The sequence below is a fragment of the Xenopus tropicalis genome, chromosome 3 (genome assembly GCF_000004195.4).
Source record: "Xenopus tropicalis strain Nigerian chromosome 3, UCB_Xtro_10.0, whole genome shotgun sequence".
NCBI lineage: Eukaryota > Metazoa > Chordata > Amphibia > Anura > Pipidae > Xenopus > Xenopus tropicalis.
In genome coordinates, this window is record NC_030679.2 from 78,088,590 (window position 1) to 78,105,810 (window position 17,221).

Sequence of the window (17,221 nt, forward strand, 5' to 3'; positions counted from 1 at the left end):
TGAATTGTTGAATGCTAGGTGGCAATTGTTACATTCATAATCTGTCACATTGGGGTGATATGAGACCCGTGAACTCTTTTTCTGTTTATAAAATAGGTATCAAGTAATTTTTACTGGCCCATTGAGTAAAATATTTGCCATGTAGAAATCCTGATTGTGGTAAGGTATAGTTCTTCCTTCTTTTGTTCCTTTGCCTGCTGCCCTAATATGTCTTTTTCTTCCCTGTGCCATATGACCTTTCTTTTACTGGTTTCTACCCTGCCAGCACACTGCCTTGTCTTTCCTATCTTTCTACATTAGAAAATAGTCATTAAAATGTTGGATTATGAAGCTCATATCAAGCGTTAATCTGAGACTCTGCTGTGATATTACATTTAAACCGCCTTTGGTAAAATAAATGGCAGAACATACACATAAATCAATTATAGTAACATTTGTAATGTTTGGGTTTCACAAACAGTGTAACTTTTGCCTCTGAAAACTATTGTTTAAACCTTGAAAGTGACAAACCTGGGACATGGGAGCTCAGTTTGGGTTTCAGTAGTAACTGTTAGTGTGACGTCAACATTGAAATAGTCTTTTGTTTCTATAAAACCTCATTTCACATTTAACATTTCTCTTCTGACCTTTCCACGTAAGATCTGTGTTATGCACTATTACAATAAACATGCATTTTTGAACTCTGAGACCATTGCACAGATAATTAGGACTTGTCTAACTTGCAAGGGAAGAACAAAGTAAACTTTATCACAGCAGTATTTTTCAGAGGTCAACCAGATGTACAATCATTTATTAAAGTATGCCATTAAATATGTATTTTATTAAAATATTATTTACCTGTTAATTCTGACTCTTAGGGGCAAATTTTATTTTATTATCAAAATGTGAGTTTAGAGCTTAATACATAAAAACTCACCCACATTTTGTTTATTCCTTTTTTATTGATTTTTAGAAGCTTATTTATCAAATTATGAATTCTAACTTTCACCTGTTGATAAATATGCCTCTAAAAGTCCCATAGGAATGAATATAATGTGGGTGAGTTTTTATATACAGTGTATTAAGCTCTAAACTCACATTTTGATAAATCTACCCTTAAGTTTTCAAAGGTGTGGTTCACCTTCAGTTTAACTCTTAGTATGGTATAAAATGGTCTATTCTTAATGACTTTTCAGTTTGCCTTCCTTTTCTGACTCTTTCCAGTTTTCAAATAGGGGGTCACTGACCCCAGCAGCCAAAAAGATATTGTTCTATAAGGCTACAATTTTATTGATATTGTTACTTGTTTCTATTTAGGCTCACTCCTGTTCATATTCTTGTCTCTCTTTTTAACCACTGCCATGTTGCTAGGATAAATTGGGCCCAAGCAACCAGATATGTTCTGAAATTTCAAACTGGAGAGCTGCTGAACAAAAACCTAAATCATTCAAAAACCACAAATAGTTATAAATGAAGACCAGTCGCAAACTGTCTCAAACGGCATGGAAGATGCTAAAGCTAATACTGGAGATAAAGAATCAGTACAATAGTGTACGTTAGCTCACAACATTAGATAGGACAAGCAAAATGGGAGTTAAATGGTCAAATTTAAAATAGATAGATAGCATTCTCTGACAAATAACAATGTGAAGCAGAGCCTGACTACAAATGGTGAAAAACATGTAAAAGGCCAGTATGCACGGCACAGAAGAGTGATGTATGCAACTGCATATGCAATAGCCTGATATATTTTAGCGAAATGTAGTTAAAAAATCATACAACTGGCTCCAATTATAGAAGGAAAGCTGACTTTCTAAGCTGACTTTTCTAAAGAGCAAGGAGCACTCAGCAAATGTTCATTGGATAATGGTAAAAGCATGTGAATTTCCAAAAGACATATGTTTGTGCTCCATAGACTACAGCAAAACTTTGATTGTGTTGACAAATTCTGACACATTTTGGAAGCAGATGAGGAAGTGGACATTTTAGAGCACTTGGTATTGGTAATAAAATGACTGTAAACCAACTAAGGACTGGATTAGGATTGTAAAAGTGTTGAATTGTATCCCATTTCTTTTCCATTTTTATAAAGAGGCAGTATTGAAGATACACAATAGGTCATCTAAAATTCAAGGCAGATAGCAAAAAGCCAGACTTCATCTCAGCATCAATAAAACTACAGTTAGGAGAACAGCTGGGAGCGGTGACATCATGATAAATATTGAATTAGTCCTGGATTTTATTTTCTTTGTTTCTAAAACCAGAAACTTTAGATCTGATATTAAATGCAAAATGACCAGTAAGGGAAAGATCTGAAAAACAAGGATATCAGTCTAAGGGGCAGATTTACACATTGGGTTTTGTTTGTTAAGATTCAATTTTTTTAAAATTTACTAAAAAGTCTGAAAACAAGTATCAAAAATCTAAAACCTCTAAAGTTTTGAAGCAAAAGGAGAATCCTCAAGGGAAGGGACATCTGCCATTAACTTCTACATGATCTCAGCAAGTTTTAGCTGGCAAATTGTCAGATTCCGATTTTTAGCCATTTTGACGCATAGTAAATCTCGAAAAAGTTGCAACTTTTATTTTCTGTGAATTTTGGAGAAAATAATGGATATAAGGAATATTTTTTAAATATCTATTTGTATCCTGTTTTTTTAGAAAGGGCTGCTCTATTCTGCTTTTACTTGTAACTTTGAAGATAGGAAAAATTGCTACTTACTGTATGACTTCTGTACAAATATGTGGTATACAGTAATGAACAATCCAGTGTGCAACAGTGTAATAGAACCTCACCTGTTTAACTGCGAAGTGATAGATTCTAGGCCTTGAATCTGTGCATCACCTGTTATGGAAAACAAATGGACGAAGTCCATCACTTCACAGGGCACATCACACTGTTAGCCCAAGGATGATGGATAAATGATTTGCTTGTGATCACAGGGACTATCATGGTTTCCTGTAAAAAAAAAAAAAAGAATTAAATAGTGTTTATACACCTTTTCTACATAAGACAAACAAAAAAGGTTAATCATATCAAAAATGGGCGAATTCATTCCCTTGCAGAATGTCAATTAAACAAATACTAACATGTGAATCATAAAGTGACTGAAATAAGTTGGGTTCAAGCACATCATCAAACTTGGTTCCATAGACCATGTTGCTAGTCAACCTGCTCTAGTCCTAAGAATATTTATAACTGAAAAAAAGGCTTTATTCCTGTTCTAAATTTTTGGGTTTTGCCTCTCAACGGTCACACATGAGTTTGGAAACCTCTTACTTATGAAGCCAGAAGTGTAAGTACTTATGTAAGGTGTTTGTATGGAACATTGCAATAAGCATTTTTGACTGTTTTTTTTTTGTTGTTGTTGTAGTTAGCTACATCTGGAAAAATATCAGGCACCAGAACAGCTGAGCTAAAGGAAAAGTACACTTTATTGTACCAGACATTGAAACGGTAAGGCTTCTTGTTTGTCATCTTAAAGTTTAACTTCTATGGAGAAGGGACCTTCTTCCCTGTTACATTCACACATAGTACTTAGGGGCAGATGTATTAAAGTTCATATTTTTTTCTTTACCAAGAAAAAAATAGAATTCAAGCAGTGATTGCTTAGGGGGCAATATTTACTTGAATTCTATTTTTATTCTATCTGCTCCATTGTTGTTCTATTAATGTATTGTGTACTGTGCATACAAGTAACAATAAATAAATAAATAGAACATACTTATATCTCACAAATCTGTTTGTGTCAGAACACTATATTCCTACATCTATTGGATGCAACGGTTTTGTTTTACCCATCAGCTGGGGATCCATGGGTTAAATGTAATCGTATAGGAGAGGGTAACCCCTAATCTCCCTCAGCTTCAACCCTGGATTTAGTGGCAAATGGGGGATTTTACAAAATGTGAGGGCACAGGCCATTGGTTGCCTATATAGAAAACATACTGTACCTTTGCCTTATTCTTTTTTGTCACATATTTGGGGTTGTTCATGATTGTTTCCTGATGCTTAATTTTTAGTGTATCTATGTTTCTTCTTGTTAGTTGTGAACATTGATGAACATTGTGCCAGTACACATGAATATTTAATAAAAATCTATTGAAACAGGAGACATGCCCTTGCATGATATGTAGTTTTACTTGTAAATAAAATCCTTTTTAGCACTGTGAATAATCTGCCACTTCAAAAGTAGTGAAAAAGGTCTCTTCCGATTCAAGGCAACTAGCTTTATGCGTTGTTGTGAATCTGATCAAGTCCATGTGTGCTGGCCACAGAATTGGCACACGAAAAGTGGGAAACAGCACATTATCTGTGTCTATAATTTTTGTATGTATCTCACATTTTAGTAATGTCTACACAATGGCAAGGCAATGCTTTAATCTTTACAAGGACTCATTGTATGCATGTATATTGCCATGTGTTAGCTATTACTTAAAATAGTTATAAGTCATGCAATGCAGGAAATTGATTTATTTTCACTGTTCAGTAAATCTGGGTCAAGTTTTTCTGCACTACATGGTATTTTCAAGTGATTAAACCTATGGCATCTGTGTTCGCTAATACAAAATGTTTTTCTATTTTTTAAATACATTTATAATTTTTAAATACATTTACAATTCTAAATTTTTAAATCTTATATACATGGTCTAAGAAGACAAATTGTTTGCAACATATGAGATCCTTTGAGCTCAGAGAAAAGAAGACACTTCAATAAGAAGGCACTGACAGAAGACAAATGAGGATACATATAAACAATCAGACAGTTAAAGAAGAACAGAACTGTTTGTGTTTTGCTACTTCTAGTTCTGTGTTGGTACTAGTTCTGCTAGTTATAGTATTGTCAAGCAGTGTGCCCAGGATGTCATGCAGTTTGTAGTAAAAGGTGACTGCTGGAATCTGTTGTCATAGAATTCTCCTTGGTGAGGTACAGGGGCAGATTAACACTGGCTTTGACCATGGGCCCACCTCTGCCCCTGATCTCTCCCAGCTTGACCCCACCCCACATCTATGGCAATGAACCCTCTGTAAACTATGGTCCCTGGTCCCCTGGGTAGCCATTATGGCAGAACTGTTTGAACAAAGCCTGGGAATTTACGCAAAGCGTATTTACGCATAGTAGTGTTATTGATAGGGAGGAGGATGGAAGTATTTTGGGAACTTGTTTTAGAATTATGTCCAGGCCTCTGAGGAATCCTTTTTTTTTAGAAATTCTGCCTGTAATCCTGTTGTAACTCATACTGTATGAATACTTACACAGTTAATTTAATTTGAAAAAAGGACAATTAATTTAAATTACATTTTTAGATAAAAAAAACAACAATATATATATATATATATATATATATATATATATATATATATATATTAAGAAAGAAAAAGCTCTTGCACAAACAGGGCCTTAAACTTTGGGGACTGCTTTATTAAATAAATCAGCATTTTGGCCCTCACTGGGGTCTTTCTCTAGAGAGCAGAAATGTTGATTTGTTTAATAAGTCTCCACTTATTATATTGGAGTCCATACCTGGGTGCCCAAAAGGTTTATTAACACTGTGGTCTATGGCATATTGTCCTGACAAACAGAAAACATGCAACTTATCTATTTAATTTGTGTAGATACCTTTGTGACTCTTTCACGGAAACCACGGTATGAGATATGCAGTTGTTTTCACTTTTTAAGTACAAATGTGGTTTTTTATCATCTTTTCCATCGACATAAGGTGTGTCTGCTTTTGTTACATGGAAGCAAGGTTTTGCTTGCTGTGCCCTAAAAACAACATAAAGTGATAAATACAGAGGACAACCGCACATTCGCTTGGTATTTGTGTTTGCAATAATATACTGCACTATATTTTGATGCAGCACTTCCTGTGCTGACTATTCTGATTGGGTACAAATTACAAAGAATGTTTTTATTCAGTGAAAATTAACAACAACAAAATGAGCTTAATTGTTACCTGTCAGTTCCATTGAAGAACAGCTAAAATTCCCTTAAATATGATTTGCTTGTCAACTGAAAATGCAGATTTTTGTATAATTTATGCAGATATGCCATATTGTGCTATGCTCATGATAGGGTTAAAACTGGGACAAACGTGTCTTGTGTACTAATGTCATATCCTAAACTGCAACATTTGTAACAATTATTATTTATACAGTGTACAAGAATCTGAAGTGAAACTGTTACAAGATGCCAAATGTTTTACAAATCAACTGGAGCAACAAGAGTGGGAAAAGTCTGATCAGTTATATGAGGACTATAATACAGAGATTTCCACACTGAGAGAGCAATTGCTAAAATATAACAATGACATCAATGAAGCAGAAGAAAGAGAATACAGTCTTCAGTATAAGCTGGAATGGTAAGTATCCAAAATAGCATCCATCTATAAAAACAGCAGGCTAATCTGAGTTCTCATAAAGATAAATAAAATGACAGTGGACCAAATCAAAACCCTAATTTGCATATTAAAATGTAAACTATATCTGTAAACTATATTTGTCGTATTCAGTTGCCCAGATCTGTAAATCACAAGACTTAATGGGTTCATATTCAGTTCACTAATGGTGTAACGTAATAAACAGTCTAAAGTTTGCCACCTGTCTAGGAGTGGGGGGAACCACAAATGGCAGGGGGAGCAGAGTGAGTGAGCCACAGGAGAGTAAAGGAGTTAAGCAAGTGACTGGGGTGCAGGGTTGTGTGAGTGGTGGCAGCAGTGGTGGGGGCAGGGATATTAGGGTACCCGACCTTGGGCACCATTTCAGCTTGGCCTAGCACTAAAAACAGTACTTCACAGGAAATGTTTCTTTATCATCATTCCCAGCCCTGGCTGACCTTAGTCCACTATTGTACTGCAGGCATACAAATACCGTACTATGGTCCATTTCATCAGAAGCCAGGTGTCCAGCATGTGTTTGGATTGTGGAAGGAAATTTATACAATCACTTGGAGAATATACCAGAGGGCCATTTATTACAACCCCAGACACAATTGCTAGAACACTAACAGATGCAATAGGTCACCCTAAAACCAGAAATCCAGCCCTAGTTGCAGAGCACAGCACCGAGTGCAAGGCAGCACTGTCTCTACCACTTGTCTCATAGGGCAAGTGCTAAGTACTATGCTACAATGTGATTTGTGCCTGCCAGCATTACCCAATGGGCAAGGTAGGGGGCAAGGGTGGGGACCCCTATTTGCCAATAGAGAAAATAGAAGAATTTAAGACATTTAGAGAAGTACAGTTAAGTTTGCAAAGTAAAAAGAAACATGGCAGACTGCGCCTGTATTTTGCACTTTTAATGTTGCAAATCTTCTCTGCAGAAGGACCAAGATGAGATTCATCTAATTTTAAAAAACATACATTTATTCACTAATTTAAGATGGCCAAGACCATGTAGGAAAAAGATCTTTTTGGTAGATCTAAATCTTGGATGTAGCCTAAGGGGCATATTTATTATATTGTGTAAGCCAACATCACCAGTGATGTTGCCCATAGCAATTATTCAGATGTTGGCTTTTGTTTCTTAATTGTTAAATGATCATTAAAAAATAATTCAAAATCTATAAAAAAAATTAAAATGAAGACCAGTTGAAAAGTGGCTAAGATCCGGCCATTTAAAGGAGAAAGAAAGGCTAGTGAAGAGTTAATCTCAAGCTGCAGGCATACCTTCAACCTTCAGTTGTCTCAATAGTGCCCTTAAGTCTCCCCATATTTCAATAGTTCAGATGATCAAAAGCCAAAACAGGAAGAAAAAACGCTGAGCTGGGTAGAGAAGATTCCCATAATGCAACGCTCCTGCACAGACACTGCAACCAAGACTGTAGGCGGCGCATGCGCACAAGCAGGAGCGATCCCCTTAGCGTCTGGTTGTCATGTCGACCGCCGCCCTTATAAACAGTGGATGTAGTGGCAGCTGGGGCCATAACAAGATAACGCAGCCGGCAGGTAGGTGCTGGTGGGGGGAGAGGCAAGCGCGGAGCGGGGACAGGAGAGCGGGGCGGGGGGTGGTGGTGGTATGTGACAAGAGGACACAGCCGGCAGGCAGGTGCTGGGGGGGGGGGGTAGAGGCAAGCGGAGCGGGGGTGCTGACAAGAGGACACGAGCGGGGGAGGGGGATGGGGGTGCTGACAAGAGGACGTGAGCGGAGCGGAGTTGGGGGGTGCTGACAAGAGGACGCGGGAGGGGGATGGGGGTGCTGACAAGAGGACGCGAGCGGAGCAGGGGGGGAAGCTGGACGAGTTGGATACACATAAGTGGATACACATAAGGACGCAGCTGCTGGGGGGGAGACACAGAAGGACGCGGCGGGGGCGCAGGGATGTTGAGGACGCATGCGCAGTAGAAACAGTGAGGGAAAGGGAGTGAGCATCACTTGTTCAAGATGGTGGCGCCGTTCACTGAAACAAGTATGTAGAATGTAGCAGGTGTATCTCTGTACATCTTTCATTAGGCAAGCCAGACATATAGCATTTTTACACAGCAATAGTAGTACTATTTAATAGTGTGCTTAAAGGGGAACTATCATGAAATTAATAATGACTGAAAAGACTCATCCCATTAAGTTATTAAACTTTCTAAGTATAATGTATTACCATTTTTAGATAGTTTTTAAAATATTCTAGTTTTCATAGTGGTCCTACTGCAGCTGCCCCTCTCCTACCTAGCCTCTGGCCAGCTCTGAAGTCGGAGTCGGGTTCATATTAACTGACAGATCTGCCTCTCGTTCATTGGCTGCCAGTGCTGTCAATCCTCAGCTGTGGTAAGCCTACATCAGTAATTCAGTGGCTTCAAAAGTTCCGTTTTTAGTAAGATTTACACACAGCTCCTCTCCTTCTTCGACATCCCCCTCCCCCAGAAAACTTGTGAAAAGTCAGGATCGTTACCCTGATCGTAACTCAGTCGTAACCCTGTCGCACATTTGTTTCTATGAGAGTTTTGAGACTCGCAAGCAGCACATCTAAAGGTGGCCATACACGCACCGATATTATCGTACGAAACCTCGTTTCGTACGATAATCGGTGCGTGTATGGCATGTCAGCGAGCCGACCGATATCGCAGGAAGCTGCTGATATCGGTCGACTCGCCGATCGGCCAGGTTAGAAAATTTTGATCGGGCGCCATAGAAGGCGCCTGACCAAAATTCTCCCTTCAGAGCTGAATCGGCAGAAGGAGGTAGAAATCCTATTGTTTCTACCTCCTTACCTGCCGATTCAGCCCTGAATGGTGTGTGGCGGATCTGACGATGTTTCGTGCGACCGACGGTCGTACGAAACATCGTGAGATCGCCACGTGTATGGCCAACTTGAGTTATGACTTTTCACATCCTTTCTGGGGGGGGGGGGATGTTGAGGAAGGAGAGGAGCTGTGTGTAAATTTGACCGAGAATGGAACTTTTGAAGCCACTGAACCACCGATGCAGGCTGAACACATAATTTAAAAGTGGGGGCTGGGTCTGTTTCTCGGGGAGTGCAGTCAGGCAGGGAACAAGGAACGAACCCACTGTGCTATGTGCTTCCCAGTGCTCCCTTTACACACTCCTTTTAGGGTGGAGGTGGCTGGGTCAGGGCAGGGAGCGCAGAAGTTTTGTGTTGGGGGGCGGAGTCAGGGAAGAGGAGGAGTTTTGTGAGTGGGTCTGAGAAGAGTAATACATTTTTATATTCATTTTTATTTTGGTTGTCCCCATTATATTTTAATTTTAAATTGTATATATTGTATTAAAGTTTTAAGAGCACCAAACTATATTCTGTGGCTATTGGTAATGTTGAGGTGGCAAGCACCATGTGCACATGATTCTCTCTTTGCACACTATAGCAATTATTTAAAAAGAAGGAAGCCATTGTACTACCTTTTGCTGACTTTGCAAGAAAAAATAATACATTACAAAACTTTAACCCTTGAAGTGCCACTGAATGTAGAACCTATGTTCTGTGAATAAAAGGACTGAAGTGCCACAGATAGCAGATTCTACATTCTGCAACACTTCCGGGTGGAAATGCAGCTTTTAACGCTTTTACTGCCTAGCACTAATGTGATACGTGCTTGAAGAAAAAGCTCTGCCTGCCAAGCACATATCACATACGTGCTTCGCATTTCATTGTCCTCTCTCTGCACTGGCAGCTTTTGCTGCCAGCATAGAAAGTCTGGTGTGCCCCCAACCCCCTAGACCAGTGTTCCCCCAACCAGTGGCTCAGGAGCAACATTTTGCTTGCCAACCCTTTGGATGTTGCTCTCGGTGGCCTCAAAGCAGGTGCTTATGTATGAATTTCTGGTTAGGAGGCAAGTTTTAGTTGCATAAAAACCCAGTGTAATTTCCAAACAGAACCCCCTGTAAGCTTCCAGTCAACATAGGGGCTATCAAATAGCCAATAATAGCTCTCATTGGCACCTCCAGGAACTTTTTTTCATACTTGTGTTGCTCTCCAAAACATTTTCCATTTGAATGTGGCTCACAGTTATAAAAGGTTGGGTATCCCTGCAATAGGCAATAAGCCATGGGGGCTGGCAAGTCGGTCCTGCGACAGAAGAACAGTTCGTATCACACTCGTGTCTGCTGTTAGAGCTTCCTCCTCCAGCCCCCCTAAGTCACTGTAAGTAAGAACTGTACTGTAAGTGATATATATGGCCTTGAAATCTGAAGTATGCAGCTTTCTGGCAGTGCTTTGGGAAGTTAGTAGTGTACTGCATGGAGTTTTTGACCTATACAAGTGAGAAATCGCCATAAAACTATACATATTTGGTATTGGCATTTTCAAGAGACATTGAACTTTCCAAATAAGTTGTATTTTTGTGCATAAAATAATTCATGTTTTTGATATGGGTGTGTTTATATTATGGAAAATATTATTTTTCTTCCTTTTTTAGACATTTAGAAACCTATATCTTTTTACAGAAGTGGAATTACACAAAAATTCTAGCATATTTTGAAAACTTAGGTTGTCCTGAAAAAAATTATATATTGTTTTCCTGGGTAAACTAAAATTTCTCCTTGGGAAATATCCCTGAAGTAAAAGAGTACAAATTTTCAAAGATTGTCTGTTATTATAAGTACCAGAAGGGTATACAGTTGGTGGGAGAATGCTTTGCATTCAGCATAGGGGAGGGCGGGACTTTTCTACTGGTTTTGTGACATCACAGCAAGGTGTTGCCACTCCCATTCAGCAATGACTTGAACTGGCTCTCAGAGAAAGGATCCTAACAGTCTGTAATATTATTTAAAAAGTAAGCATATTTGGTCAACAAATATATTTGAGAAAATTATTATTTTCATCATATCTTTCCATCTGGACAATTTGATTTTCACGATAGTTCCCCTTTAATAGATTTTGACTTTCCTTGTCCTTTAATAACATGCTTAAAGTTAACAAGGTAAGCAAATAGATTCTTCGAATTTTACTTTGAGTTGTGCTGAGTTATGTATTCTGTCCAGTGGCTGGATGTTCTTCCATAGAAAAAGTACCAGGTACTAGAATAAAGTGTTACATTGCATTCTGAGTATGTGTGAGTAAAACACTGGGCTGATCCTTTCATGAATTTAGAAGTGTGAGATTTCCAAGTAATATCACAAGCACAATGGCATATCCCTTGTGTTTGTGACTATTAGATGCACAGAAGTATATACAAGGCAGTTTTTTCTTTTGAATAATTTTTATTGATTTTCATATTTAACAGGATGGACAATGTTTTACATATAAAATATATTGAAATGCAATGTCCTTAGGGAAGTAACCGGGAAAGAAAGAAAAGTTCAGAGACTCGAACCCACTTTCAAGGAGGGATTGAGTATAAAGTGAAATAAGGGGTGGGGGAAATCAACTGAAACAAATTACAGTTTACAAAGATTTCATTATTCAACTTGTTATCCGTGTGGATGATACCATTGAGGTCCCATGATGCTGAAGAATACTAAAGCGATCGGCGGCCATGAAGGTGTGACATGGGCATAACCATTCATTTGCCATATACATCATAATATTAGAATCTGTGATCATTACATGCACTCGAAGTGTGGAAACTGTTATTTTAGTGACTGTTTTATGAGTTATGTATTCTGTCCAGTGGCTGGATGTTCTTACACTTACGCCCAAAAAAAACCTTAGCATTGGCATTTATTTAATAGTTGCCTAATTTTTTAGGCACTCTGCCTTGAATGTTTTACTGTTTTTTTTGCTGCTTCTTCATTCTATAGATATCTGAACACAAGATCACATTTTCCATAAGAGTGGGGAATAGGAAAGTCACAACAATTGCTGCTTGTTTAATATGGGATAAAGAATGCTTGACATTTCCATATTAAGATCCAAATACCAATTATGTCATAATTCTTTTTTGATTCAATACAAAACTAAATGATCTCATAAATCCATTTTGCATTTTGTAAGCATTTATTGCATTTTTGCTGCATGTATTTTTCAAATATTCACCCCGTGACTAACATAATGATAAAAAAGCTTTAGCTGCAAGACTATCGTGCTTTGAAGATCGTCGGCTACAAAGGGCATATCAACAGTGACTTAAATTTGGAAGACCACAGTTGTGGAATCTAAGTACTGAGCCCAAGTTAACATTTTTAAAAAAAATGTTACTGTACAAACCATTACAAATCTTCATTTAATAATGCTGAAATGCAAATGTGATGTGTCAACTACTGTAGTAGTCAGCTGCGCATTTGTACCGAATATTCCAGTTGTACTGTTGGTGCACAAAGCCCCAATCTGTTCCTTTTTAGTATGAAAATATCTCCTACGTTCATCAGTCACCCTCTGGTATTGTATAAAATGGAAGATTGAACTAATCTTGCAGATGAAAAACTGCCCATTTTCTTTTGATGATCTGGTGGGGCTTAGCAAGTAAGGGTAGTTCACATACCCTTCTTTTAAAGGGGTTTAACTTTGAGTTAACTTTTAGTATGGTGTATAGAGTAATATTCTGTGACAATTTGCAATTGGTCTTCATTTTTTATTATTTGTAGTTTTTTAGTTATTTTGTTTTCAGGTCAGGAGTTATCCAGTCTGGAGTTTCAGCAGTTATTTGGTTGCTATGGTCCAAGTAACCTTTGCAACCAGGTTTGGATGAGAGACTGTTACATGAGTTCCTGTGCTTCACGGGCAGCACTAACTGCAACTTTTAGTGCATTACTGCTTGTGCAAACCTATTAGATATACAGTAGAGGGCAATTGCAGTGGTCTACCTGCCTGCCTGGTTTTTGTATTTTTTTTTATTCTTACTTACTTTTGCTCATATATAATTTTAAAACATAAACACATCATTTTCATTCTTCTTAACTGTTCTAAAAAATTAATTGACAGTGTGACTAGTGGATTGATCACCATTAATCACTCTGATTGCACAGGGTAATCACCCTTTTCCCCTTTATTTTATTGATTTGAGGGCCTGAATAGAAAAGAAAGTTACAAAAAGCAACAATAACAATAAAATTGTAGCCTCACAGAGCAATAGCTTTTTGACTGCCGGGGTCAGTGACCCCCATTTAAAAACGGCACAGAGTTAGAAGAAGAAGGCAAATAATTCAAAAACTGTAATAAAAAAATAATGAAGACCAATTTAAAAGTTGCTTAGAACTCCCATTCTGTAACATACTTAAGGTTAGCTGAAAGGTGAACCACCTCTTTAACTGAACAATTTCCATGCTATCAGTCTATCCTCTGTGTCTCTTATATTACCATAGAAAAAGTACCAGGTACTAGAATAAAGTGTTACATTGCATTCTGAGTATGTGTGAGTAAAACACTGGGCTGATCCTTTCATGAATTTAGAAGTGTGAGATTTCCAAGTAATTTCACAAGCACAATGGCATATCCCTTGTGTTTGTGACTATTAGATGCACAGGAAGTATATACAAGGCAGTTTTTTCTTTTCAATATTTTTTATTGAGTTTCATATTTAACTGGATGGACAATGTTTTACATATAAAATATATTGAAATGCAATGTCCTTAGGGAAGTAACCGGGAAAGAAAGAGACTCGAACCCACTTTCAAGGAGGGGTTGAGTATAAAGTGAAATAAGGGGTGGGGGAAATCAACTGAAACAAATTACAGTTTACAAAGATTTGATTATTCAACTTGTTATCCGTGTGGATGATACCATTGAGGTCCCATGATGCTGAAGAATACTAAAGCGATCGGCGGCCATGAAGGGGTGTGACATGGGCATAACCATTCATTTGCCATATACATCATAATATTAGGATCTGTGATCATTACATGCACTCCTGGCTTTTTTTGACAGTGATGTAGAGATATGACTTCCATTATTGTGTGTTACTGTCCTTTACATTTCAACCACTGACATATTGCACACATGATTTCAGAGATACCAGCCATGCCGCAGCTGAGGTTTTTCACATGCAAATTGTGTTCTTGTCACAATGGGTACCAAGATGCCTTATTGCTGTCCTTGTATTAATCAAAAAATCAACACTTGCTAAAAAAATTAGATGTGGCCCATTTACTAATGGCTAGTCACAAATGCAAAAGCGGTAAGTCCAAAAACATTGTGATCCTTAGAGCTCCATGCATTAAGTTGTCATGCCTATACCTTTAACCACAGCCATCATGCTCCTCAACATATCGAAAATCTGGCACAGAGGGTAGCAATGTCAGCCTCAAGGAAGCATTATACTTACCTACAGGCATTTTTTGCCTCAAAACATGGATGTCTGTGGCTATACGGGGCTGTCCCCTGAAAAGCCCCCTGGCTTGCACAACATTTAGGAGCTTAAGCCTACTAGGTGCGATTTGTGAAATAATTATTAATCATTGCTTCTAATCAGATGGATTTCTTGGACTGTGCCCATAGGGTGGCCCCAATTTTTGGTGCTTCTTCCTTGCCCTTCTGGGGTCTTGAGTCTGAAATTGGCCATGTGGACAACTATAAAGACTTTGTATGTATGTGTGGGCTTCCTTGGGTACTTCCCCCCCCCCCCCCCCCACAAATAGGAGTGATAGGGGATTATGACAGGAGATTATTTTAAGATCTAAGATCCACTGGGCAAGTAAAATAATTTTACACTTCTAAATAGTCATAATGATCTAGAAGTAGCTACATTTTTGCTATAGTTTTTGGGTAACAGGTAAATCTATTGTAATAAATTTGAAATAACATCTGCCACTTGGAACGGACTTCAGCTCTTTAGAGTTCCATTTACTATGCATACAATATGCATTCTCTTTGGCACTAAGGCTGATGGCACACAAAACCGACCCTTCTGTCTCCCATTAACCTTAAAGGCTAATTGCTTACCTGATAATCCTGGCCGGTGCTCCAGTTAGGAGGGAAACTGCACTGGCTTGGGATATATGCAAGTTACAATTAGTTGGGGGGGGGGGGGGGGGGGTAACCACCATTGTGTACCTTTTCTTTTTCTGGATGTATCTAGTCCCAGACTATCATGGGTAGATTTCCTCTTGTATCAGCCATAGTCCCCAGACTTTCTCATATTTACCTGGACACCCTGTATTCTCTTATGTAAGTTTGTATAGAGGCAACACTGCATTGATTAACTGCTTCCATTTTTTTTTTTTTGCCAAAAAAATCCAGTGGAAGAATATTGTTTTTTTGGCATCGAAGAGCAGTATTTTCATCCTTAGTGGTTTCTTTCTTTTTTTCACAGCTGATTAATAATCAAAGTTACTGTTCTTTTGTTTTTGACAGGAATGTGTGATTTAGGATAAAGATATACTGGCCAGTATGGTTGAAGCTCAGTGTGAATTGTGCTGACTTGTTTTTTTTAATGTGGCTACTTTTCCGTACGTGATGTATTGTGCATTTGTGTTTAGCTTTTCACAAATATGGTAAACCACTTGACTTGTTGCTTAATTTACTAGTGGAATCTTATTAAACTGACATGTCCACAGGAAACCATTTAGACAATATGAATAAAAATAGTAATTCTAAGCAACTTTTTAATATTTATTCATTACAAATTTGTAAATGTATTTGTCACTGTTTAGTCTGTGAGGCACAGGTCAAAACGTTTTTAACCAAACCGACCCTAATCTGCCTACACCAAAGAACAACCTGATCTGCCAAGAAAATATATATACACGCTTGACCTGCACATCTCTGAAGTCACTGGGAAGCGAGGAGGGCGTGGGTATATAAATAAAAGCGACAAGTTGTTTAGCCCAGTTGGAGGATCTGGCAGCGAGTCAGGCCCAACACCCACTAGACAAATACTTCTTTAAAATGCAATTATATTTAGAACTAATTAAAGCATTTTTTAATGGAAAGTTGCCTACAGTTACATTTTCTTTAATTAGGCAAAATTATATTAATTTTGAAAACTATAAAGAAAAGATTCAGTGCTTCAGTTGTCACAAAACTACAAATTACAAGAATGATGCTGGGATTTGTAGCTCTGCAATATCTGGAATGTAAAAGTTGTCCCGTCCTTTTCACAAAGGGTGAAATTGCCGAAATAGTATGCATTCATAAAATCCTTTATCTTTTTTTTATTTCCTGTACAGCTTACAAGAGGAGAAGAAACTTTTGCAGAGGGAATATGACAGAATGCCAAAGGCTGGAGTAAGGAAAAAATATATCATCAAATATATAAACTATATTTACCTTATTTATTTAGATTAGTCATTGTTTTAAGTAAAGCACACTGTCTGATGTTACTAAACGATACAGGCACACACATTCGACTTACACAATGGATTTAGACTTAAGGATAATTCATATTTCGGTTGCAGTAACACAGTTCTTTAATGAGGGTGCTACAAAACCATAAAATATCTGTGATGTGCATTATCTCATTAGAAACAGTTGTCCAAAATGCTAAATATGTGTTACTAAGTTAAATACAGCTGACTACAAAAGAGAGATTCCAGACAGGTCCTTGAGAATGGAATGCGGGTGGAGGAAAACTGACTTGAACAAAGGAACCAAGTATGAAACATGTCCTCCCTTCTGTGCCCACCAACCTCTAGAACAGAGGTTAAGAAACTGCAGGGTTTAGCCCCCTAGGGGTCCAGAGGTGGGGTCAAGATTGAAGACAAATTAGATTGAATGTTAACAATGAATACTTTATTGTATTTAGAGTTCTGTAAATATCAGCCCAAATTCAAAATGCCTGAAGACCAATAAACTAGAACATTAGTTTTTAGTTACCGATGGGATAGCAAAATAACAAAACCACTGTTGACAAAGATTAAAGGATTGTTCAAGCTAAGAACACGATTTGAATCATTTATTCACCAGGGAATACCTAATCCTCC

General features: G+C 37.9%; 1 protein-coding gene across 1 annotated transcript in view; it reads left to right on the plus strand.

Moving 5' to 3' along the window:
- ccdc146 (coiled-coil domain containing 146) overlaps positions 1–17,221 on the plus strand; it is an 84,602-nt gene that overhangs the window by 23,527 nt on the left and 43,854 nt on the right. Inside the window, exons 3-5 of the mRNA XM_018092324.2 lie at positions 3,354–3,436; positions 6,139–6,342; positions 16,469–16,526. Of these exons, the coding sequence (XP_017947813.2) occupies positions 3,354–3,436; positions 6,139–6,342; positions 16,469–16,526 (345 nt within the window). The remainder of the gene's footprint in view (positions 1–3,353; positions 3,437–6,138; positions 6,343–16,468; positions 16,527–17,221) is intronic.